Here is a 10,747-nt window from a genome sequence, read left to right as displayed (position 1 = left end):
TCCTATCAACGATCTACTTCTTGCTAGAATCATCTGCATTATCAACTGCTCCCGTATAACACATACGTCATACGATCATCGCACACACAACAAATACACAAAACAACCAAATACTTTTCATTTTTCATTGAGTTTTGATTCAACATTGTTTTGCTTTACATTTGAGATATTTCGTAACAACTCTTTCTATAGAATCTAATTTTCCTTTTAAAGTTATTTTACTTTCATTCCCTCAAAGTAACATATATGAATATGGTCCTTATAACTTCTACAACAGTGTTTAGGTATGTCAATTACTTTTTTATACTCTATTATTACTTGTTTATGATGTGCACAAACTATATTAAACTCCACTTTTACACTTCAATACTAACAAATTATATTTTTCTAACCTCAACATTATTTTCTTAAAATTCTTATAATGTGTTGTAATTACCTATATTCTTATACATTAGGTACATTGTTTTGGAGTATAAAGGTATCATTTTGATAAATTTAACAACATTTTAAGTCTGAGATGTAATAATTAAAAGAAAACCAACGAAATATGTTTTTGTATGTTTGAAGGAGTATTTTTGAGTTTATATGTAAAAATTAAAATGAATCAATAAAAGATTACAATGTTGGATTAAGTGGTTTAATTTTTATTTAAAATAATCGATTATTAATAGATTATTCTAGTGAATATATTAGTTGGTAGGTTGTTTTTACACCATAATAATAATAGACTATAATGGTAAATAATAAGTTATTCTAGGAAACAACAAGATTGAAAATTAGTACATAAAAATAATGAAAATAAAACAATGGAGTTGACAGGGTGCTATATTGTGACACTATGGAGAACAACAGTTTCAATAGTAAGTCCAGGTCCAAAACCAAACAAGACACCCCATTCAAGTCCTTCACCTGTGGTTTTAAGTCCATTTTCAACTGATTTCCTCCTCATCTCATCCAAGATGAAAAGAACACATGCGCTTGACATGTTCCCATACTCACTAAGCACATCTCTAGTGGCCTTCATCTTATCAGCTTTCAGACCCAATTTTTGCTCAACTTGGTCCAGAATTGCAGGTCCACCAGGGTGTGCAATCCAAAAGATGGAGTTGTAATCAGAGATGTTCAATGGGTTGAAGGCCTCAGAAAGTGCCTTCCCAATGTTCTTCGAGACAATCCCAGGAACATCCTTAAGGAGGTGAAACGTTAGTCCAACTTCACGAAGATGGCCATCAATGGCTCCATCACTATTTGGAGCAATGGTTTGTGCAGTCCAAACTAGCTCAAAAAATGGCTTTTCAATTTGTGGAATGGGGTCAGATCCAACAATCACTGCAGCTGCTCCATCTCCAAACAATGCTTGTCCCACAAGACTGTCTAGGTGGGTTTCACTTGGGCCACGAAACGTGACTGCAGTAATCTCAGAACACACGACAAGCACACGTGCACCTTTGTTGTTCTCAGCCAAATCCTTGGCCAATCGAAGAACCGTGCCTCCTGCAAAACACCCTTGTTGGTACATCATGTACCTCTTCACAGAGGGGCGAAGTCCCAAGAGTTTGGTGAGTTGGTAATCAGCACCAGGCATGTCGACGCCACTAGTGGTACAAAAGATCAAATGTGTAATCTTGGACTTTGGTTGCCCCCACTCCTTTATGGCCTTCACTGCAGCCTCTTTCCCTAGCTTTGGTACCTCTACCACCACTATGTCTTGTCTAGCATCCAAAGAAGGTGCCATGTAAGCACACATGTTAGGATTCTCCTTCAAGATGTCCTCGGTGAGATGCATATATCTCTTCTTGATCATGGACTTGTCGCCTGTAATATTGTGAACCAATGAATGCTAATTAGATTGAATCAACAAGGGTTATGTGAAGTGAATATTGCTAGATGGTATTATGAACTTACACATGCGTTGAAATTTCTCTTTGAGGTCGGTCATGTGTTCACTGTTTGTAATTCTGAAATAGTAATCAGGATAAGTGCTCTGATCAACACAGTTTGGTGGGGTTGCAGTTCCAATAGCAAGGATGGTTGCTGGACTTTCTGCCCTTTGAGCCTGACGGATCTCAGATACACTCACCATCTCACTTTTCTTAAATACAACTTAATGAAGTGGGGATGTTAGACGAGGGAATTTGGAACCAAATGAAGCACTGCTTGGTTGCTGAAGTTGTGTTTGAAGATGTTGGAGGAGTTAGCATTTTATATATGCACGCAAGGATGGATTGGGAGTAGGGTAGTTGGAAGCATATTCATCAGTTTGGTAGCATGTTTTGGAAGACCATCTCTGACCCCATATTCCACTCATTTCTTCGTTCATTCACTGCTATGTTTCATGCTATTAAATTATTCTATCACTGTTACGTTTTTCCAACTTTTTGTGTGTTTCTAACTTCTGAGTCAACCTTGGTAGCTTAGCAAGAAAAGTCTACCACTTGTGGTGGTATGGTAGGTAGGCTTTTTAAATTGCATCAACGGCCATAACCAAATTAAACTAAAATCTATGCGTAGAGTTCCGCCATGTCATCGGATATGACTATCCACTTTTTGGATCGCACACCACTCTCTTCATTTAGTTTATTATATAATGTGTTTGGTGACATCGTAGGTCATGGTCAACCATGAAATGAATAATACAAAAATTCATTTGTATACTCGATGATCTTTTATTTATAATATAAGTTTTAGATAACATTTTTGCACATGTATGTTGATCTTAAGAGTACCACCAAAACATCTTATGTGCTTTCTATCTAAATGACGTGTATCAATATTATTTTTAGAGTTTTGATGTATATACAATTTTATTAATGAGAAACTACTATTAAATGGAATACCTCTGACTAATTTATTAAACCGCTTTTCATATTCATCTATACATTTCGGCTATATAAATATGTACTTGGTAAAAGATATTCATATCTTTGCTATTTCAAAAAAGTTATATAAGTAAAATGATAGAATAAAACCATCAATCTCAAATTTCTAACTCCTTATTTTAAGAACATCTTTTCCAAGTATATTCTGTCAATTTTTATTTTGTAACTGGATGTACACAATTTGCAAATTCTGAGTTCAAGAATGGATTTCATGGATATTAAAATCTAGGGTTAGATTCAAAAATCAACTCATTTAAAGTTTTATACAAAAAATTATAAAAAAGTTTACACTTTCACTTTTAATTGTAGTTGTTCTTCTGGTTTTAATTTTCTGTATTTACACTTATTTTTTAGAGAATAATGTTCCATAATATTTTAAGCAAGCTGGATGAAAGATTTAAATGTATAAGAAAAAAACACGATATGCATAACTAAACTATATTAATATCTTTTAAAAAAAGTTATATAAAAACATCCATGACGAAATTTATCTAGATTAATCTATAACTAATTTGGGACTTACAACATTTATACTATAGTGTCCCAAGTAAAATTATAGAATAAAACTATATAAAAAGTACAAGAAGGATAAACAAATTATAAATTTAAACTGAATATATATTATGAATCAAATACATCAATTTAAATCAAACTTATCCATTATAATTAATCTCAAAGCTCTATTGGGTAAAAAATATCACATATAAAATAATTTACAAATATTTTTCAAAAGTTTTTTGTTGAACATGTCTCAACAAAAATGATTACCTAATTTATCAAGCATCTTCTTTTTATCTAAACATGGACCTAATTTCCATAAGTGAAGATAAGTTTATTATACAAGTAATTGTAAAACCAATAATATGAAATAATAATTGTACAACCAATTTTGTAAATAAATTTTAGTTTCAAGAATCGTGCAAAGTTAAGATGGAAGGATAATTGCAAATAAATTACGCTTAATGCAATTATGGATTTGGAAATAATGTTATTTTAAAGTCTTGCTTAACCTGTACCCTGCTTGGTTCAATGATGGGTTGGCCTGCATTGGCTCATATGAGCCAACGACAAGCTGACTCGCATTGATCCACATAGCTCACATTGACTAAAATCTTCAAAAAAATTGGTGACATTAACATAATACGTCGTGTGTGTTTTTTATAAGCAAGTTGCTCATTAGAGTTTTTTCTCTAGTCCATTTAAAAACAACTTTATTGTTCGCGTTTCTTGCTTGTTTTAATATAGATCAAAGTCATTTTAATTGTCAACATACTTGTACTTTAAAATTAGGAATTATAAAATTTGAATATTACCTTTTTTTTAAGAAAGACTTATAGAATTTTTTATTTTTACTAATTTAATTAAATAAAAATAAGGTTATTAAAATCCTACACCTTGGTGAAAAAAATACAAAATAAATAATTTCTCATGTGAACCGTGAGCCAAACATTATGTGGGATGAACCAGAAAAATTAACCTGTATTTTTTATACACGACGGACTTGCTCAACCCACTTTTTGAGAGTCAAATACATGATGAGCCAAAATAGGTCGGCTCGCATTGTCATTCCAATAAAAATATTTATCAAATATGGATTATAATTCAAAATATGTTGTAAGGCCCATTAAAAATTCGCTTTGTTATTTATGCCCTAAAGTAAAGGGCTGCCCTTTGTAATTGGGCCTAGGGCTGGCCCAAGTGATAAAACCAAACCCTGATCTGACCTAACCCTCTCACTCTCACTATTCCACAGAACCAGTCGTCACTCCTCTTGGCCCTCACAGAACGCTCTGTTAGGATTTGCTCTAGGTCTTCTTCGAGCTAACGCACCCCAGCTCCTACTCCACGTAAGTCACTCCTCAGCTCATGCTCCTTCTTTTCATGGTCTATGTTCACTGTTTACCGTTAGGATTTGGTAATAACCCGTCCCTTTTCTCTGTTTTACCGTTCATTCCAGCTTGTTGACCATCCTAGGGACAGTTTTGCTCACTGTGTGCGTGTCGGAGCGTTCCGCTAGCTTATTTTCCAGGTACAGGAAGTTAGGGTTTCGAGTTATGTTGTTTGTGGCTTGTTCTTGAGCTTGCTTATTGTTTGTATGAATAAATCGTTGCTTTGGTGCGTGAAGTGCTTGGTATATTTGGTTGGATCGAAAAACACATCTGTTGCAGGTGAATTAGGGCGAGAACTGTTAATCTCGCCCAGGCGAGTCGGGCTCGCCTAAGCGAGTCTGACGAAGGCTCGTCCAAACCCTATTGCGCGACAGGTCGCCCAGGCGACCCGCTCAAATTTTTGAGCGAGCGAACACCTCGCCCAGGCGAGAGGGGTCTCGCCTAAGCGAGATCCCGTGATGTTCTCTGGATGCTTCCTCGAGCCCTCGCCTATGTGAAGGGGGCTTGCCTGAGCGAGACCCTTCAGCCTGAGCGAGGGGCTAGGCGAGGCAGTACGTTGTTTGGGTGCTTGTTTATTCTTGGATGATTGGTTTTGGTTTGGGTATGAATGTTATGATGGGAAACATGTATATAATGGAATATTATGTATGCTTGGCATGAATCATGAATTGTAGATGATGGGTTTGGTATGAAAATTGGCATGTGAACTAAATGAGATGGGTATTATTAAAGTGGCACGAAAATGAGATGAGTGGGATCCTATGTGCATGGATGGATTATGATGAGTTGGAATGAGTTGGACTTGGAACGTGAAATGATTGGCTTTAAAGGTTGATATACTGGTTGTATCCTTGCATGGTGAATACTATTTGATTGTGTGATCATATTTTGTCTGTGTCAGTGCTTAATTCCTTGGGGTCTCTAGGTGAGACTTTCAGGGTTACGCTTCAGTGGTCGAGACGTAATTCCATGGCCCCTGTTAGTGGGTGCCTATGGTGGTGCCCCATCTGTATAACTAGGTAAGGATTCAAGGTAAGGATTGCATCCTGACACTCTAAGGGGTCAGTTAGTCTCACTTAGAGCGAACTGACTTTTGTGGTGAGAGTAGTAGGAGGCCTGAAATTCATTAAGGGCTAACCTTGTGGTGAGGGAAATTGATTCATTGAAACACTTGTAACAGATAGCTCGGGGGTGAGTAGAGATATCCACCACAAGTGCAAGCATCCGCTGAATCCGACCAAGTTATACGTATCCGGATGAGTCGAGTCGTGTCGTAGTGTATTGCCTGAGGAGTCATAACATGCTTGGTTGCTTGAGTGTATGGATCGTGGAATTTTATTTGATTTGATGAATGAATTCTTTTGTGCTCTAGCTTACCCTAATTTCATTGTTGTGTGTTCTGTTGTGTGGTACTCTCTTTTGCGATGATCATTAACTTGTTGGTGTGAGCAGAGGCAAGGAACACCCGTGGACAAAAGGGAGGTGGTAATTCCGCTGCATAGTCCGCGTGGATTTGGACTCTAGTTTCTTTTGGGTTTTCTTTAGGGTTGTGGCCCATGTATCTGTTGTTCTTGGACTTATGTACTTTTAGTAGAACTGTTATCCTGTTTCTGTTGACATCGTGGTGTGCCTAGTTTGTAGGGGTGGTGTTAAGGACCCCAGGGCTGAGTTGTTATACTATTCATGTGTGACGTTTCTTTTAATTATGCATATTAATTAAATGTGACGTTACATATGTTCTTTAAAATTATTTAAATAAAAATGTCCAAAATAAAATTCCTCTGAACTCATTTTCACCACAAAATTTAATCTAAGTACTTTATAATATATAATTATTTAATCTTAGAAAAGTGTTTTTTTCCGAATTATACCCTTTATTCCTCTCCATCTCCAATATTATTCTCACTCCCACGTAATTCATTTGTAGGATCATTATAGTCATCATGAATAAAGAAGGTAAGAAAGAGTGCAAAACCAAAAATAAGTATATAAATATTTTAAAATATAAAATACAATTTCACATATAATTTGTATAGTTATTTAATAAAATAATTAATATATCATTTTCCATAAAACTAAAATATTAAAAAAATTATATTGAAACTTATCATTCTACTTCTTTCTTTTTATAAAGAATATTTCACAGAATCACATATTCTTCTTATAAAAAGATTATAAACTCTGTATTCAAACTTAAAATTTTTCAACACAAAACAAATAGTTTTATATTAATTTTATTCAAATTTTTTTCGCTAAAAATTTATACATAACAATAATAATAATAATAATAATAATTATTATTATTATTATTATTATAACATAATTTAAAATTTATAGAAAAATAAATACAACTATAACGTCAATAAAGATGTAAAAATAAACAATAGAAATTCGGAAATATATATTTTTACTTTAAAAAAGATAGTAATTTACTTCAACAACAAATTATAATCAAAATTGGAAATCAATTACTACAAAAAAAAATCCTTAATTAACAACTAATTTTAGAAACAAAAAATAATTAGCCAATATAATAATCAATTTAGATACCAATTTACAAAATTAAAAATTATTGATTACTAAAATAGTTACTATTATAAATAAAAAATAATAATTAGTTACTAAATTGGTCAATAATTAATTAGAGACGAATTTAGATACTAACTCATTTTGGTAGATAAAATCTAGGTAACTAATTTTTAGTAAGTAATTTTATTTTGTAGCTAAAATCATGATAACTAATTTTAAAAACTAGCTATAATTTTTTATATATAATAATGATTATTTTAGTAACCAATAACTTTTAATTTTGTAAATTGGTATCTAAATTTGTCACTATAGTTACTAGTAATTATTGATCACTATTTAAAAGTTTTCTTGTAGTAATTTCATGAAAAGAATAATAAATTGATAGTAACAGAAAAATTAATAAAATACAAGAAAAAAAATTTACATACAATTTTATATAATTTTAATTTTATAAAATAATTAAATTTGCTACGTATTCCGAAAACATTGGGCTATAAAACATTGTAATATTTAGCAAAAGAAAAATTAAAACTGTATAAACATAAATAGTTGTAAATTTGTACAAATAACAATTTTTTCCTTAATTAATTCAAGTGCATAATAAATTTAAGTATTTTTAATTGAGTCATTATTATATTTTTGCTAGTCTATTGAATATATATTTTTCAACTGAATCTCTCTTGTTTAATCTTTCTGTTAAGTAGGTGGTATAACTGTTATCTTGTCTTATCATTTTATTTACATATTTACACATATTTTAATATGTGAAAATTTTTTGTTGATATAAAAAAAATATTTTGATTAATGTAAAATGACGAGTAACTATTATTAATTTTATTGAAGATATGTTTGTTAACAAGGACAATAGTATGGATGGTTATGACATAAATATTCCTTTGATAATTATAGATAATGACATGAAAGATATTTGAGAGCATAATGACCACCTAGTTATCCAATACAGTTTAATGAAAACAATAAAAATAACTTATCACTTCTTTAAATTATGATGATATCATTTTATATTAACTATAAGACGTTAAAATACCTTTTCTTATTGAAAAATAACAGTTTGTTTTTTCTCTTTAATGTTAAAAAAAGTCTAACACAATTACAACAAAAATAACATAAAAGTGTCTTCTTACATTCCACATCAATTTTAAAACACTCAATAATCACAAATATATTTCTCTCCTTGAAATTTTCTAAATGCTTTATCTCTTATTTTAACAATAATATAAAACAATTGTGATCAAAATCATAAACTACATAAAACATCTATTATCTTTATTTTCATCATAATTTCTTGCAACGTTCTTTTTTATTGTACTATAGTGACCATATCGGGTGTTATGTGCCACAATGAACGAACTAACCGCTATGTCATAGTATTCAGAATTGACTGCCATCTTGGGAAGGTCGCCAACCCTAAAGGCCATTAATTTATAAATAGTCGCGGGCTTAAAGGAATATGACACTGTCCATAGCTGAACCCACATGACAGCAAAGTTGATTAACTACATGGCCTCCTAGAATGCCTATCATAACCAGTAATGTTGCATACTCTAGCTTAGAATAAATCAGCTAAACCATTATGAAAAAGTATTGAACTTGAAACTTGGGCCCAACGAAGCCCATATAAGCCCAATAAAGGACTAGACCACTAAAGAGATAATCAAGGCCCAACTCATATTCTAAACCAAAGAAAATAAGATTAGTCTTCAATAAATAAGAGTGAACCTAACAATTAAAGGTATGCATTTCATTAGTGCATAATCTGATATTTGACTTTGAGAGCTTTTCTGACTTGATCATTGGAGTCCTTTCTATAGGTAAACCCATGTTCCATCAAATATCAAATAACGAATAGGACCGAGGAGTATCCATCTGAGAAGCTCAAAGATCATGGTAATATAAAGTTTGAGCCCCATAACGATCTAATATTGTTTCTGCAATAACATTTATCAATACAAAGTGCTTTCTATATTTCTCTAAAAATATCTTCACTCAAACCCTTCATACATTGTTGAAGAAAAGAAATCTCACTTAAAAGAGAGTTGGTCATTCTAAAGAGGTAGAGAAGGAGAAAGAGTCGTGTGGCGATTTGTTGATGGAGGAAAAACCCTTTTATGAAACCCTTCTCTCACTTCATCACTCTCAACCCCACATTTTCCATCTCTCACTAATTCCTCCTCCTCCTCATGCCCCCTACACTGCCTCCAACCACCATCCTTGCCTCGTCAAAATCGCTCATGACCCACACGCCTGCATTGTGTTTCTCTTCCATGTGCTTTCTTGCTATCAGCCACTCATAGCCTCTTCTCTTTGTCTTTTCCTTTTGTTTCTTTCTTTCTTTTCATCTTTCTTTTTTTCATTTTCTCTCTCTTTCTTTGTTTTTTTAAGTAATTTTAAATTTAAATACAATTTACTAAATTTTAATTTTGAATTGAATTTGAGATAGTTAACTTTAATTAAAGGAAAGAAGAAAATTACTCATTTATGTAATTCCCTATCTTCAATATTGTTTAAACACCTATTTTTCATGTATTTATTTTTTAAAACCAACATATATTTTTCTAAATATCCTTGGACTGGCATTTCTAAATATCCTTTGCTTGTTCCTAAATATCCTTGGACTGGCATTTCTGTGGACTTTGTTATGGGGTTGCCTAAAACAAAGAATGGAAAGGATTCTGTGTTTGTGATTATTGACAGGTTTTCTAAAATGGCACACTTCATACCTTGCAAGAAGGTGGATTATGCTTGTCATGTGACTGACTTATTTTTCAAGGAAATAGTGAGACTTCATGGACTACTAAGGAGCATTGTGAGTGATAAGGATACAAAATTCCTTAGTCACTTTTGGAGGACCTTGTGGGGTAAGATTGGTACTAAATTGTTATTTTCTACTACTTGTCACCCAGAAACTGATGGTCAAACTAAGGTAGTCAATAGAACATTAGGTACATTACTTAGGATTGTTTTAAAGAAAAATCTTAAGTCCTGGGAAACATGTTTTCCTCATGTTGATTTTTCTTATAATAGGGTTGTCCATAACACAACTAATTATTCACCTTTTGAGATTGTATATGGATTTAACCCTTTAACTCCTCTTGATTTGCTACCTATGCCTAACATTTCCATGTTTAAGCATAAAGAAGCACAGGCTAAAGCTGACTCTGTGAAGAAGTTACATGAGCAACTAAGGAGTCAAATTGAAAAGAAAATGAAAGCTATGCAAGGAAAGCTAACAAAGGTAGAAAGAAGGTTGTCTTCCAACCTAGAGATTGAGTTTGTGTATACATGAGAAAGGAAAGGTTTCCAGAACAAAGGAAATCAAAGTTTCAACCAAAGGGGAATGGTCCATTCCAAGTGCTTGAAAGAATCAATGATAATGCTTACAAAATTGATCTGCCTGGTGAATATCATGTTAGTTCCACCTTCAATGTG

General features: G+C 32.7%; 1 protein-coding gene across 1 annotated transcript; it reads right to left on the bottom strand.

Moving 5' to 3' along the window:
• Positions 1-734: 734 nt before the first annotated feature.
• LOC114175142 (chalcone synthase 17-like) lies at positions 735-2,235 on the bottom strand. The gene is made up of 2 exons (XM_028059911.1): positions 1,906-2,235; positions 735-1,815 (listed from the first exon to the last, which is right to left on the bottom strand). Exons 1-2 carry the CDS (start codon positions 2,081-2,083, stop codon positions 824-826), a joined length of 1,170 nt encoding a protein of 389 aa, XP_027915712.1. The 5' UTR covers positions 2,084-2,235; the 3' UTR covers positions 735-823.
• Positions 2,236-10,747: the final 8,512 nt, after the last annotated feature.

The sequence above is a fragment of the Vigna unguiculata genome, chromosome 3 (genome assembly GCF_004118075.2).
Source record: "Vigna unguiculata cultivar IT97K-499-35 chromosome 3, ASM411807v1, whole genome shotgun sequence".
NCBI lineage: Eukaryota > Viridiplantae > Streptophyta > Magnoliopsida > Fabales > Fabaceae > Vigna > Vigna unguiculata.
The sequence above is the reverse complement of the archived record's forward strand: the minus strand, read 5'-3'. Positions and strand labels throughout refer to the sequence as shown.